Source organism: Varanus komodoensis, unplaced genomic scaffold (assembly GCF_004798865.1).
Source record: "Varanus komodoensis strain SLA01 unplaced genomic scaffold, ASM479886v1 scaffold6_4, whole genome shotgun sequence".
Taxonomy (NCBI): domain Eukaryota; kingdom Metazoa; phylum Chordata; class Lepidosauria; order Squamata; family Varanidae; genus Varanus; species Varanus komodoensis.
Window position 1 is genome coordinate 589,104 of NW_025336347.1, and position 16,153 is coordinate 605,256.

Genomic DNA, 16,153 nt, shown 5'->3' on the forward strand with positions numbered 1-16,153 from the left:
GTAGCTGTACAGGTCTGCTTATCCTGAGTAATGAGAATTTGTAGGGCTTGTGATGCATGGTTGACAGTGGTGAGGAAACTATGAGAGCTGCTTTCTCAAAGCAGGTATTGGAGGATTTCCTCCTGTTCAGTTTTGATTACATGCATGCTTGTGTCTCTTAATTTCAGTGAAGTAGCATCTCTGGAGACAAGCAATGTCAAATCAAGTGATTTGTTGAAATTACTTACTGGAAACATTGTGGATTTACTGTTTCTCCAGGAATGACCAGTAGGTCAAACCCAGATAGTTATTGCAACAGGTCAGAACAAAATAGAGTGCAAATAAGCTGAAATATTTTTATTTAAGGAATAAAAGTTGGATCACTTTGGGTCGTATCCCATGCTGGCTGATTGCGGGAAGATTTATCTTCCTGCCTGTAATTTCTGGGCATCTCCAAATCATCTTCAGAGAGTTAGAGACTTCTTGGGGCAGATTTGGGAGATTCATGGGGGAATGCAGGAGGAGGAAGGGAAGCAGCAGGGCTTCCTCTTGTGCTAGCTGAAGTCCACTCACTACACATTAGCTTTAATCCAGTTTTTAAGTACTTGATCATTTTAATAAAGTTTTAAAGGAAATCACTTGCATGAAGCCTACTAAGTAATATAATAAATCTGAAAATAACTTATTTTGTTCACTAGTGGCATCATTAAAAGTAGGTGTATTGGTACTTTTTACTGAGCTGGTTCCTGATGGTGGAGTCATCTGCAGCTAGTCATTAGCAGCGGATGAACAGTGAGCAAAATAATTTGTTTCACGCAATACAAATCATAGTACAGGATAATAAATGGTGTTTATAATTTCTTTATCAGGAGTTACTCAGAAGTAGGGAGAAATGTGTAAGGGCTGAGACTGTGGTGAATAGAAATTGGTGTTGTGAAGTGAACAATTTTACTTGTGAGTCAGCCTCAATCAAATATTCTTCCCTGGGAACCATTCAAGCAGGGCCTGTGGGAACAATTTCTAGGTAGAGAAAAGAGGAGGTCGGCTCAGCTATGTCCATGTAAAAAATGTTCTTCCTGAGAAGAGGTGGAATGGTAGCACACCTCTTTCCATTCTGCATTAAGAAGTGCATATGGTGGACTAGCACCAATCCACTCTACTTTGGAAAGGCATCAGTGACTTTGAGATTGGCTGGTTATCTCGCATCAAAGTTCAAGTCAAAGGCACTCTCGCTTAATAGAACAGAACGTGCCAAAACACTCAAGAATGAATATGGGAAAAAGTCAGTCCAACTAGTCATTCTCAAAACTTGGGATAGCACAAAAATGGATTGATAGTAGGCAAAGGCCTGCCCAACTTAGTTTATTTTTCATTAGACATGTTCACTATTTAGTGGGTACTTTGCAAGTATAAATGATTTTAGAACGATACACATACTAGAACAGACATGTAATGTGGCACCACAGGCTAGGGTCTCCCTGTGGTGAAAAGGGTTGTCAATGCTTTGTTATTGTAATGAGCTATCAGGGTGTATGTGACTTATGGAGGCCCTGTGAATGAATGCCCTCCATTCCAAGGCTGTGGGTTCAATCCAACTCATAGCTGGTCTTTTTCTTCTTTTTTTCAGTTCTCCTTAGCATGACTGTCTCCACCAGCAACCCTTGTCTTATGATGTGCCCACAATATGATAGCTTCAGTTTTGTCATTTTTGGCTCCAGGAAAATTTCTGGCTCGGTTCGACCTAGGACCCACTTGTTCATCTGCCTGTTGTAATCCAGGGTAAAGCTCTCGAGTAGCACCATGCTTCCAGTACATCAATTTTCTTCTCAGCTTTCTTCAGGGTCCAGTTTTTACACCCATTCAGTTGGGAATACAATGGTGTGGATGATCTCAACCTTGGTTTCCAGTGAAGCAGCCTTATACTTGCTGATCTTTTCTAGTTCCTTTGCTGTTGGCTTTCCAAATTTCAGTCTTCTGCAAATTTCTTGACTGCACTCTCTCTTTGAATTGGTGACTAAGCCAGGATAATGCAGAATCATTTACAATCTCAGTTTCTTCATGGTTGACAGCAAGAATCTGTAAGTCTTCTGTAGACCTGATTTTTGTATTCTTACTATTCAGCTGCAGTCCTGCTTTTGCACGTTCTTATTTCACTTTCATCAGGAGTCTTTTCAGATCATTGTTTCTGTCTGCTAGTAATACAGTCTCATCTGCATGTCTAAAAGTACAGATGTATCTTCCGTCGGTTTTCACGTCTTCCTTTGATCCAGCTTTTCATATGATTTATTCTGCTTACTGATAGGGAGATTCTGATAGGGAGATAAAATATACTCTTGCCTGATGCCTTTGTCTATAGGAAACCATCCTGTTTCTTATATTTGAAATTATAATTAATTTGAAATTAATTGACTTACTATGTTCCTCACTAATTGGATCTTGAGTTCGTCAATATCCATCAGTGGCTAGACTCATATATCACAAGCAACTCTGTCTGGTTTCCATGGTGCTCTTTTTTTCCTTTTCCTTTCCCTTTCCCTTTTTTTTTTTTTCCCCTACATGTGCCTCGCAGATGATCGGGTGGTTTCTGTGCTTGATTCCAATCCCCCTCATTCAGTCTTTCTGCTGCTGGTTTATATTGTCCTTTGCCAGCACACTTGAAATTCAATCTCATGCTGGAAGGCTGGAGCAGCTCCTACAGCTGCCACTTTTTCTAGGGGAGTCTGTGGTAGCTGCACACCAGGACCAGGGGAACGCAATGACAGGTTCAGAAAAGCCATGGTGAAGCATGGAAAGTGTAGAACAAAGTGTTGTTTTTATCATGGTTTCTGAGAAGCAGGCAAGCAGTGTTGAAATACTACAACAGGGTTCGGATGACACAGCAGACCATCCTGCACAAGAAACCGCTGTAGCTTGTCATGCTGTGCAAACCCACCCAGTATGAGGACTTCCAAGGAAATCGTCCTATGAAGTGCATGGTGCAATAGCAGTTATATAAATCTATAGAGAGTAGGCCAGTCTTTCGCACATTAAAGACTGTTCAGTGGGAGTGGTTGGAGGATTCTGAAGAGGAGGAGGAGGATCGAAGGGGGCCAGGCCTTTGAAGCGCCTTCTGCTGTGCATAGTGAAGTTTCTCAGGCTCAGCATGAGCCTGGCTTGGAAGGGGAAGGAAAGTTTTCAGAAGGGGAGGAGCAGATGCAAAGGCCGGGAAAGGGAGGCATTGGGAGAACTGAGTTGCTCAATAGGAGGTACTTTGCCATTCACACTGACTTACTCTCAGTCAGTCGGCGAAAGCTACCCTGAGGGTCGAGCCAGATGTTTTCCTGAAAGGGAGAGATTGTGTCCAAAAATCCAGGCTTCTCTTTTCAACTTTGGTCAAAGGTTATTTAGAACTCAAACTGCTCTTTTATCTGTGGAGTCTCAGTAAAAGGACTGCATCGCAAAGGATAGTTTGAGTTTTTTGAACCAGGGGGAATGGATCAAGTCATGACAAAATCCACATTTTATCAGTCCTTCAGGTGGGTCACTGACTCCTCAAACCATACAGTGTCCCCACCCTGATGAGCTTAAAGGAGCAAACAAAGTATAGGAAAAGGAAGAACAAAGGAAAGAGTTCAAAGTCACAAATTTATTTTAAAAATGTCATGCTGAATTGACAGTCCCATAGGCCTTCAATGGGTAGATGTCTCATTATTTGTTAAGCCATTTTCTGCATTAGCAATGTATCCTTTCCTGCTTAAACAATATTCATGAATTCCCACCCTCTTAATTTGTAGTCCTTTTATGCTGTCATGAGAACTGGTGGCAAAATTCCCTTTTGGCTCTAATAGATGTAAAACCAGTTTTTTAAATGATTTCTGGCTTCTTAATATTCCACATTAATCTGAAAATATTTTTGGCATGAAGAATGCTCAGTGAGTGCCTTTTTCAGAAAGCAAATAGAACTGACATTGAAAGAATTTCTGTCAGGTTTATTTTTTTGCTTTTTTAGTAGCATTCTGCATTCAGGAATAAAAATAAATGTATATTTTCCTCTAAACATCCCAATCAGATTCAAACTAGGTTACTTTTATAGCCTATCTACAGTTTGTCAACCTCTACTTTCAGCTTTATCCATATTAGATTTCCCATGTGCTTCCTTTTGAAGGGTGACAGAAGAAAACAGATTTTTGGCTGATGTTGCATCTCATGTTAGAATGAAGCTAGGAAACCAATGTTGGACTGGAATGATAGGTTGAAAAGAACAAAATATGCCAGTATATTGAGCACAATATGCAAATTCCCTCTTTGCTTGGCCTCAGACCCTTGGAACAAACATAAATGCAAAGCTAAAAATAAGAGGCATTTTTCAAGAGAGCAGTTTCTAGTGCTTTATGAAAAAAAGTTTTGTTGCATGGGGGTATTTCTGAGAAGACCCATATTCCACTATCAAGATGTGTGCAGAAACTAGTTTTTTTTGGGGGGTGGGGGGTGGGGGGTTGTGATATCCAACTGTTACATTTTGTCAGACATGCCAAGTATGAAGGTGCTAACAGTCCAAATGCAAAAAATATTTTTGCTTGAAGCTCCAGCCAGATACCTTGTAAACATGGAGTGGGAGTTACTATTTCTGTTAAGATACCATGTGGCCTATGTGGAAAGGTTGGATTGAAATTCATACCATATGACTGGAAGATGGCTACTCCAAAGACACCTGTTGGTCCAGGGTTTGGATGGGAGTCATCAGCAGCAGCAGCCATTCAGTCGAGTCCAGCAAAATCAGCAAGGACAAAGCTGATTTCTGGAAAGTTCTGACTGAGGCAAATATAAAGAGATGTTGAGAGGTAGCTGGTGGAGCTTTTCTGGGAGATGTTATCTGAAGGTGCCACCAGGGAAGTGTGACAATGGAAGAATGTCCTGTTGAGTGACTTTGAGGAGCCTAACGAAGACAGCAGAAGCAGGTAGACCAAGAAGCCAAGCCAGGAGGAGGCAAAGCAGATCAAAAGAAGGCCAGTGAGTACAGAGAGGAGACTATAGCCTGACAGAGGGTATCATAACATAAAAAACATACCAAAAAAAAAAAGTAACAGGAGCTATAACTGGGCCAACTGGGACATTTGTTTCCTGAAGAAAGGCTTGATGGCTGTATATTTCCTGTCGACAGGCAGTGTCTGTAAACCATTCAGCACAGTCTTCTTACATTCTTAAAACATTTCTCACCTTGTAATTTTCAAATCAAGCGTGATTGTCATTGTAATGTCTGAAGTTGCAGCTTATGTTTGAACCCTTGACCCTTTGGCCCACGGCTCTATCAGCTGCACATTCATGACAGGGCTGGTGCTGAAACTGCTCGCCTTGCGTCTTCAGCTCTTCTCTTGAGGTCACCTAGGGTTTGCTTTAGAAACCAATTTCATTCTTGATTGTTATTGTTTCCACAGTAAACATTATTTAAATGTTATTTGCATCACACTGGCTATTACAGGCACATACTTGGGGAGAAATGGTCCATAGTAATTTAGTGTTCTTTTATTGTATTTATTTTCAGTTGAAATAAAAGTGAGTTCAAGGGCTTGATTTGGTTTCTCATTATGGGCTGTATCTAATTCCAGTTAAGATTAGCAGTGTATAGATCCCTGTGTGAATGTACTTAGAGTCACATGGACTCTCTTAGAAGTTCATTGGAGGAGAATTCAGTACCACAGAAGGGAAAACCCTACATTCTTTTTGTTAGGAATATGGCTTCTATGTTAGGTACATTCCTGAGCAGAGAGCATTGCAGTGCGCATATAATGAATGATTGGTTTCACAGCTTTAATGGGACTACTTCCCATCTCAAGTTTAGATCTTCAGCTGAGGCTCTGCTCAGTATCCCATCATTGGTGGAAGTATAACGGATGGACTTTCTTGCTGGTGGGGCCACTTCATGGAATGTCATGTGGAGGAGGGCTGCGACCTGTTCTTCCCTACAGTAGAGGGCAGGACGTATTCCAGTGAGGCCAAGCTCAAGGCACCAAGGTTCATGTTGGATGTCAGGAAGTACTTCCTGATGGTTAGGGCCCTTATGGGCTACCAAGGAAGGTGGCTGGGGCCCTATCAGTGAAAGGGTTTCCATGAATCTTTGCCCCAGAATATCTGGTTGGCACCTTCCCTATATTTAGGCACCAAGTCAGGATGCTGTCATTTCAGTATGCTTTTTGGCCTGTGTGGTATCTGATTATTTCTTTGATCACACTGGGGCTTCTGCTTTTTGCTGCTTTTGTAAATTGGTGTTTTCGTTGTAAAGATGATCGTTCTGTTTATGTATTTTTATTCTGGATGACTTGGTATGGTTAGAAATGTGGGATAGAAATATTCTAATGCATTTGCTGGTGAAGAAGTATATTCCATTGGTCAGATCATCAAAACAGATCCTTGGGTTAGCAGCAATGTATTTAATTGCGGGTTGGGGAGTTTGTGCCAAGCTATCAAAGTTAAAGTTGGTTTTGAAAAATCAGATAGTTTTCTTCAGAGTCAGAATCAGGGGAACCGCACGTGTAATTTCTGGCATAGTTTTAAGTTTGCTCTTCATTTTCATCATCTCGCCACCCTCCAAAATACTCCTAGTTCCTTATTGTTGTCTTACTCTGCTTATAGCTCCATTTCACCTCTGTGGTTATACTGTTTGACAAGGACATTCTCTCTAGGCCAACTATTAAATAAGCTATCAAATTACTATAAACTTTAATTTGCGATTGCAGTCGTATCAGTTGCTCATTTCTCAGAAGATCGCCTCACTTTTAAAAGCTTTTTAAAAAAACTAACAAACATCAAGAGCTTGTCTTTGTCCCTGCTTGACGTATTTTGCCTGCCACATCTGCTCATCGGCAAGTGCATAAGAAGAGCCATCCTGAACCTGGCCAGAGGCTTGTCCTGTTTACGAGCTTCCCACAAACATCTGGTTGGCAACTTCATGATCAGCATACTGGATTGGACAGACGCTTCGGTGCAACCTGGCATGTTTCCTCTCAAACACAAAATGCTATATTCTCCCTTTATCCATTTTTGTACCATTGCATTAGTTCTCTGTGGAATAAATATGTTCCCCTCCCTTCACATGAACTATACAATTCTTTAGCATTAACCAATCAGCTTCACCATGTCAAGTTCAGAAATTGCACATGAAGCTATACATTCTTGGTATCTGCCCGTCAGTTATGGAGCATAATCCCCTTGGATATTTGCCATGGTCAGACTCTGATCATCTTTGCCAGCAAGCCTTGTTTAGTTTAACTTTCAGGTGCTAGTCACTTTGGGCAGAAAAGGTAGCGAACTTCTTATGAGGCTTGGCCTTCATTCCTTCCCTTGGATTTCTGCTGTTACCCTAATAGTCTCCTTGTTTCTAGAATCCGGTATTCCTTTTGCATTTTTCAAGCAAATGCTTTTGCTGTGATACTTGCAGATCTGATTCCTAGCTTACATATTCTGACTCTTGACTGTAGTGCTATGAGACGTTTGTAAGATCATAGGCTACATTTCCCTGTGGGTAACTAGTCAGCGGCCACATAACTGCTAGCCGTGAATGGGACCAAAACTAAGAGTGGGCGAGGGCGCTCCTTTTTTCTCTTGTCTCTTCCCCATCCTCTTACTCACAAAGAAATATAGAAACTCTGAGTCAGAAGGAGTCTCCCAGGCCATCTATTCTGACCCCCGGCTCCTGCCGGCTCCACTCATGACATGCCCACCATGTGCATGCCCAGCCTATCTTTAAACACCCTCACCGATGGGGCCTCAGCCACCCCCCGTGGAAGCCCATTCCATATGCTTGGGGTCCTAGCTGTCAGGAAGTACTTCCTGGCATCTAAATGCAACCTCGGTTCCCTGAGCCTTGCTCTGTTGAAGTGTGTTGTGGCTTCCTCTGCAGGGGAGAACAGGTCTCTACCCTCTCTGTGTGACATCCCCGCACATATCTGTATGTCGCCAACAGATCCCCTCTGAATCTCCTCTTCTCCAGGCGGAAGAGGAGTGCTGAATGCTGCACTAGAATGCTGCTCTGCCTTCTCTCTGCCCAGCAGTCCTGATGGAGGCAAGACACCGGTGGAAGCAGGCGGTCGTGGCTGGCGGGCAATCACAGGGGATGCGGGAGTTGGCAGTCCACCAGGGCTCTGGGCAGTAGAGTGACTGTGGGTTTTGGAAGGTTTAGGTCTCTTTGTACAACATTCTGTTCTGAATTAGTAATACTGGAAAACCTTAGAGTTCTGTTTTACGTCCCAATGGTATGAATCCCAGGGCAGGACACTACAGTAAATCTAAATGCATAAACATATTTTGATGTTTTCCAGGCCCTATAAATTATTGTTAAGAGGATCAAATGGAAAATGATCATCAGAGATTTGTGTATTTTATTAAATATAATAAATATATTATTTAACCAGCAGCATAGCTATATTTCAAGGGGGGGGTTACATTCTTCTGTAAAATGTAAATTTCTAATGAGATTCCTGGAATTGTATCATGACTTCCAGACAAAGGGTAAGCATTAAAACTGAATTATCCTGAACAGAACAATTATTCACAGACATTGCGAAAATCCATCTGAAGCAAGAATTTAGTCATGGAAATTCTGATATGTTCAATAATGCTTCTTCTTCCCAGCTTTTCTGGGTCAATAGTTGTTGAAATTGTACCATTGAGGTGGGAGAAGGGGAGCCAAGACTTAGACACATAATTTTGTTAATTTAATCTGTTTTGGTGGACAGCAGGAGCCACTAGGGTTTCTTGAATATTATCCATGAGCTTGGTAAGGTTGTTCTCTGGCCGTCTGTCCCAAAGTGAAGCATTTGTGCAGCTTTTAGCCTTGTTATTTCAGGCTAGCACAAAGAGAGCTGCTTTTTAAAGTAACATATGTCTTATTTAAAGGCAGTTTTTAATTAAGGCTTAATTAATGTCATACTTAACTTGGATGAATACCAAGAAGATGACTATTACTAAAAACAGGACTCTTTTAAATTTGTCATACTTAACTTGGATGGATACCAAGAAGACGACTATTACTGAAAACAGGGATCTTTTTTAAATTGCTAAAGCATTTCACCTTTTCCATCAATGCTATGAGGCCAAGAAAATATGAATCATAGTGGTGCTACCTTTTTCCCTTGGTTGGTTAGACCTGAGACCTAAGCCAGTGTTCTTCACTACAAGGCCTGCAGGCCACTGATGACTTCCAGTCATCTCAGGTGCTGCTGCCTGCCTCTGTCTCCGATGCATCTGCTGGTATTTTGTAGGGCTAACTAGCCACATTTGACCAGCTGCTGTGTTCTGGACTACAATGTAGGGCTAGAAGAGAAGATCAGAGTGATACCAGAGTGTAGGATACGGAATAATCCATTCAAGCTGCGGCAACCCAGATCCAGACTAGATATCAGGAAAAGTTTCCACACTTAGAGCAATACAACAGTGGAACCAGCTGTCTAGAGAGGTCATGGGCTCCTCAACAGTAGAGACATTCAAAAAAGAAACAGGATGGTCAGCTGAGGGGGATGGTGTAAATTGCTGACCTGCAACAGCAAGGGGTTGGACCTGATGGCCTTCATGGCCCCTTCCAACTCTACTGTTCTATGATTCTATGGCAGAATGCAGGTACAATCAGCCCATTAGTGGGGAGGAGGGCAGGATGAGCCAAGGAGCAGTGCAACTGGCTAGCTGCAATGGCTAGCGACACTGCGCAGGCACCCCATTGGAGGGGAAAGTTGATGCTTGAGGGAGAGTGCAGGGTGGACTTGTGCTGGGAACCATCAAGTAGAGCAGAGCATGCTCTCAATGGAAAGGAAAAGGCCCAGCTCAAGCCTGTCTGGTGGGTTGGGGATGGACTGATGAGGCCTTGCTTGGATGATGGAGGGACAGGAACAAGAGGCCTCTGAGGCCCCCGGTGTAGCCCTGTTTCATAGGTGGGAGAGCCTTCTCATGGCTTGGGGAAGGTCTCCAACTGGCCTCAGTAGTGCTGGAGCCAAAATGGCATCTCCTTGAAAAATGGTGGCAATCAGCGACTTAGAGCATCTTTGCAATCCTTACTATTATTTCAGAGGGAAGCGGGTTATTTACAGTGTCTTCTCTTGTTGACTGACTCAGCCATCTCGTGGGGGAGTGTTAAGGTCAGTTTACACAGGTGGAGAAGAATCCTGAGAGGTGCACGTAACATTCATCATCAGTGATCTGTGAAGAATCAGAATATGAAATGCAATTTTTTGGGTGGTGTTGATTTCCACGGGGTGACTTTGGGCCGGTCACAGACTCTCAGCCCAACCTGCTTTACAGGGTGGTTGTTGTGAGGACAAGATTGAGAAGAGAAGAAGAATTATGTAAATTGCCTTGAGTTCCTTGAAAGGAAAAAGGCAGAATATAAATATATATAGTCACAGTAGCATTGCTAAAGCAATGAGACTGTTTCTTTCTTGCCTCATTCCGGAAGCCCTTCACACCACCCAAAGACCTGCTCTAGAGGGTTTCCCAGCCCTCTGGAGCAGATTTTGAATGTACATAGTACATAGTGCACAGGGAGAATGTAAGGGAGATTGTTCTATGGCTTCTCTGTATCAGTGTGGCCTTTTCTTGTTTGAGCCCAGGATCAAGGTTTCTACAGCACAGTCTTCTGGAAGAGAGCAGTAACCAGAAGTACTGTAGCCATCCAGCCTCTTTGAGGAGACCAATGAGGAAGAAGCAGACAATACAGAATGCTTAATCTCAGATGCGCCTTGGGGTAGAATTTCAGGCGCAGAGGCTGATGGGTTACATGCCAACAGGGGGAGGTCTGAACAAGGAGAATGGAAAGTACAAAAAACATTGAAACCACTTAATCATCTGTTAGGAAGATCATAGGGCGAGAGAAAAGGTGAACCAAGGTAACACACCGGGCTGCTTGTTGTATCAACCCAACCTCTGTCTTACCTTCACCGTGAGAAAAAAGACATTTCTAATGATGTGCCTCTGTTTACTTTAATATAATGCTCATGATTCCATTTTTTGAAGGTAAGTTATGTGGACAGCATTTATTCTCAGTTGATAGACAGAAAGTGCCTTCCATCCTATTCATTCTGATTCTAATATAATTTGCTCAAAACCAGGGCCACTTGATATTTAACACAACCTGCTTGCCCAGGAAATATGCTTAAGTTTTGAGTTTTATTGATCTGCCAGCAATTTATGCAATTCAGCATTACCGCTGTGTGCTTTTATGTAGGCAAACTTGGTGTACACTCTGAAGTCTTGTAAGACCTTAGCTTCCCTTTATAGTTTATTGAAGCTATTCTTTAATCTATGCAATCTGTAAAACTGTCCTTTGGCAATTTGGTAGGAAACATGAAGCACAAAACTGCACGTTTGTTTTGTTTTGTTTTATTCTGACTTGTAGAAATCCCATGTTTGGACTTCCAGAGCAGGAATGTCTGTGTTTATTATCCAGCACTTTGTTGTCTGCTCAACGAGTGTTGTTTAGTTGAAGAAGTGACCATGTGCTAGGAATTAGGAACCATCACTGAAGGCAGCCTGTCGGGGATTATGCATTCTTAGCACTTCATGTGTTAATATGATTTGATCCAGTCTGGCACAGGTCTGTTAGATGTATGTGTAAAACCTTCATCAGTAGCACCGAGATGATTCATAAACCATGACACTGGATTCCTGTAAACTGGCTTCTAACCCTGAAAATTTAAGACATTAGCTCACTGAAGTGTTTTCAAAAATAACACCATACATTTCAAGGGCCTTTTCATTTTGTATATCAAGCCCTCCACCCAGAAAAGAGCTGTTTCTAAGTAAGGGGATTTTTCTCAGCTAGCAAGTCTAGTTGTAGATTTCAGTCCTGCCCTGTTTGCCATTTCTGAATTTCAGTTTTCTATATATAAAATGGAAGTAATTAATGACTAACTGTATAGAAGTGCCCTTAAGAAGATGAGGCACTTTGTATATTAAAACTGTATAAAATAATAATTAGTAATATGAAGTACTGCTAGAGCTTGTGTGCACGTTTATAAACCTACTGTTAGCACTATAGCAATGTCAGTCCTAGGAGGTAAAAGAAAGAACGAAACTATGTTTTTTCTTTTTCATGTAATTTCATGCTGGTAAAATCCTAAACACTTAAATAGACCTACCATGTATTAGTAATTGGTAATTTTAGATAATTTTGTGTGAAATATATTTATGAAACTTTTCAGAATTTCATAGAGACATAGAATAGTAGAGTTGGAAAGGGCCTAGAAGGCCATCAGGTCCAACCCCCTGCTGTTACTGAGATGACCATGTTTCTTATTGAATGCCTCTAGTGTGGAAGAGGCCATGACCTCTCCAGGCAGCTGGTTCCACTGTTGCATTGCTCTGACAGTGAGGAAGCTTTTCCTGATACCTAGCCTAGTACACTAATACTTAATTAGTACTTAACATAATTTAGAAGCTATATTTTTTATTCAGCCCAAAATAGCATTTGATTTTTGCAGCTCTATCAAATTATTGGCTCATACTCAGCTTGTGATCTACAACAATTCCGAGATCTTTCTCACTTTAAGTATTGTTGAACCATATATACCGCATCATGTAACTGCATATTTGGTTTCTTTTCTCTAGGTGCAGAATTTGGCATTTATCCCTGCTAAATTTCATTCTGTTATTTTCTGCCCAGTGCTCCAACCTGTCAAGATCATTTGGACTTTTGTTTGTGTCTTCCAGGTTATTAACTGGAAGACACAAATTTTGTGCCATGTGCAAATTTGAAAAGTGTTCCTTGCACTACCTCGTTCACCAGGACTGAACTCTGCAGTAACCCAGTTTATTACCTATCTCCAGTTTGAGAAAGTACCATTAAAAAGAACTGACTGAGTCCAAGTCTGTAGCCTGCTGTAGATTCACCTGATAGTTGTTCCATCCAGCCCACTTTTAGCTAGTTTGCTAATAAGGATAACATGTGGCACTTCGCTAAATTTCCACAGTCTACCAAGGAGCTTACCCAATCAAAAAATGACATCATTCTTTATTATGGATAAATCTGTGCTGTATTTTCATACTTACTGCATTGTCTTCATTGTTACCTTTCTCTGTTATAAATTTTAACTAAAATTTGCCGCATCCATAGTGGATCCAGCTTTGCTGTGGTGCCCTCTCCCCACCCCCATCTCTCTATATATATTCATATTATTACTAATGTTTGAAAAGGTACAATGTGTGATTAGGGCCTATAATTTCACCCCCTTAGGCTACCTTGTTCCAACCCCACTTGAACATTTAGTCCTCTACTGGCCATCTTAATCCCCTGTTGGATTAAGGCTATTGTAGCAGCTACATGATTATGTCGAGCATCATCTGTCTCAAACAATACTGCATCTTGCGTGGGTACAATGTTATATTCATTACCAACTCACCCTTTGTGGTTCTACCCCACATTAGGATAGGTGCCTTTTATGAGGTCTTGCAGTGCTTTATAATACAAAATGTGTGTGTTAGAGAACTTGAACAAAATATCTCCATGGGTATTAACTCCCCCAACTTAGTTTTAATATCAGAACTGGCTGTCCTTCTCTAATGAAGGCTTTTGCTAAATCCGTGTAAGTGTGCTTGATTTTGTCACCAACATCTAAGCTTCCGAATATAGAGGCAGCCAGATAAGAGGAACTATGTGGTTCCTTCTGACCTTTAGCTATGTGAATATTGGCTTATTTTAATCAGCTTTATTCATAATGTAGATGGTATAAGCTGAAGATAGGAAAAATATCCTTTGATCTTCACAGAGAATATATTGGGTTGGATCCAGGATCTGCCTTCCCTTGAGAAGACTCTGTTCATAGAATTCATATCTCTACAGATAACTATTACTTATTATTGCTACATTCATTTCTAATATGTGTTTTTTCTCTCTTTTTCTTCTTAGTAACAGATTTCCAGCTATAAAAATGACAAAGCAAAAATCACAAAGGTCTGGAAGAAGTCAACTCCTGTCCAAGAGTAAACGAAGAAAAAGATAGCAAACAGATACCGAGCATTACATTGAAATAAGGAAACTTATGGATGTAAGCATCCCATTCTAAATGCATTTTCTTGGAAGCAATTTCCATTGCAGGCAGTATAAATCATTTCTAAATAAACACGCTGTTACTATTCAAAGCACTGAAACAGTTGTATGACTGTGCTGCATAAAAAGTACCTAACGTGGTTTCTATTAAATCTGGCTTCCACACAAATAGAGCTGGCATTTTTTGCTTTTAAAATGCATACAGTTTATTTAGATACTTGTGATTTTCACCTATCCATCCCCACCAACCTTCACTGCTTTTGTTTTTTTCCTTAATTGGGTGGGGTGATTTGGGATGGTTTGCTTGCTTATGCCCAAAACAAGCCCAATTCATAAAACATTTTTAGGTGGTGGTGGTGATATAAGTCTGTTCATTTCTGTAAAGAAAAGTGCCAACTTGTTAGGCCTTTTGATCCGCTTGGAACAAAGACCATTTCCAAACTCGAACAATTGCTCCCTGCTTAATTTTCTTGGAATATTCTTTGATCTGCACTCTTCTGTAGAAAATGCAATGTTTCTTAGGGACTAGGATTTTGAGTCAGATGAACAGCACTGACACATGAAACAAAATCAGCACCCTTGGTAGTGCTCTAAAATAACCCTACCATACAACGGTGTTGTATTCCACTAACCCATTTGTCAGTGGAATAGAGAGGCAGGTGCTCCCTTCTTCCCCCTTAGCCTCCGAATCTATTCAGGAAGTTTTGGGAACTTTCCAGAGCAGATTTGGGAGGACAAATATATCATCACATGGTTTTCTTTTCCTCTTGCTTGGAAGGGAACACTGGTGATGCTGTTGCCGCCCCTCAAAATTCAGTTAGTACAAGATTATTTTTTGATTCTACATAGTACAGCTATACAAATATTTAGCATTGTTTAGGTAAGCTAGCATGCAAACATTTTCTAGTTCCTTTTAGTACAGTAAAAAAAAAAAAGTAGAAGGACTTTTTTTAAAAGTGTGGAAATCTAGTTAAGTTCGTGGGTCGACAAATTCTGGATAATTAAAAGAAATTTTGTTGTTGCCAGAACTTCCTTTCCCTGGCTTTGTGTTGCTTTTGAGATGTAACATGCACATGGATGAGTGGTCATGAACAGGATGTTGTGACCCACATCCCTGTGTTTGCAGTGATCCGATGGCAAGCACTTCTGTACAAATTGCATGATCACTGGCAAGCATAACAATCCAGTATGTAATTGTTCCATGACCAAACTGCTGGTCTGCCAGATATGAACTAAGATTCCGTGTTTGGATCCTTGTGCTCCGTAGAGGCAGGAACAGTTGTTTTGCCTCGATCCACGTACTCCATCTCAATGTCCACCCGCTGTGATGTTGCGCTTGTATATTACAGATGTTGTCCAGCACCACAAACATGAAATATGTGTCAGTCTCTGCTTTGGAAGTACACAGAGATGTTAATCATTCCTATCAAGGGCTTGTTAGACCAAAATCTGGCAGCCATCTTACATGAACAACTACACCAAAGAAAACCTCTATGGTACCTTGGACTTTGAACCATATGTTGTGCCTTCATTTGTTTGATTAATCAGCCATCAGTTTGCAGGCAGTTTGTATTTCTGAATAGCTTCTCCCTTAGAGACTTTGGCTTACACAGTAAATAACCCCTTCCTGGATGTTTTAAATATTTATCAATAGAAGTATTCAAGGTTAAAACTTTTCTTTGCTAACTTCTTTGTTGTGAAGTTTAAAATTTATGCAATTAATGGAATACTTTAAAGATTTGTGAAAAATATTTTTTTTGCAAATTACAGTTTCAATGGCATCCTCTAATGCTAGAATATTCTCCTTCTAAAGCACTGTACCCATGCAATGTGCTGCTTACTAATAAAAAAAGTCATAAAACATATCTTGTTGCTCTGAACTTATTTTCTCTTTCATTCTTTCACTCCCTTCTTATGCCTTTTTCCTGAATTATTTTCGCTTTTCATTTATGTCTGCATCATATGTGATTTTTGCAATTCAAAGGAAGCTGTGTGCATGCCTGGATTTATGCTAATTTTCCTTTTCAGAAGTATTTCCAAAACTGCATTTTAACCTCAAGTTCAAAACCACATTCCAGAATTTGGCATGAGAGCAGCATAAATAAAGGTGAACTGGAGTTGTGGATGATTGTTCTTATAAGGAAATAACTTGCCTTGTTTAGCCAT

At 40.8% G+C, this 16,153-nt stretch overlaps 1 protein-coding gene across 2 annotated transcripts in view; it reads left to right on the top strand.

Annotated features, from left to right (window-relative positions):
- The window catches only part of RAD18 (RAD18 E3 ubiquitin protein ligase), a 121,150-nt gene extending 105,328 nt beyond the window's left edge, over window positions 1-15,822 (top strand). The window contains exons 13-14 of one of the 2 annotated variants that reach the window (XM_044451971.1): window positions 13,847-13,985; window positions 15,337-15,822. In XM_044451971.1, coding sequence (XP_044307906.1) covers window positions 13,847-13,940 — 94 coding nt within the window. In that variant the 3' untranslated portion in view covers window positions 13,941-13,985; window positions 15,337-15,822. Of the gene's footprint in view, window positions 1-13,846 lie in introns of both variants that reach the window. The other variant, XM_044451975.1, reaches the window with a different exon arrangement.
- The last annotated feature ends 331 nt before the right edge of the window (window positions 15,823-16,153 follow it).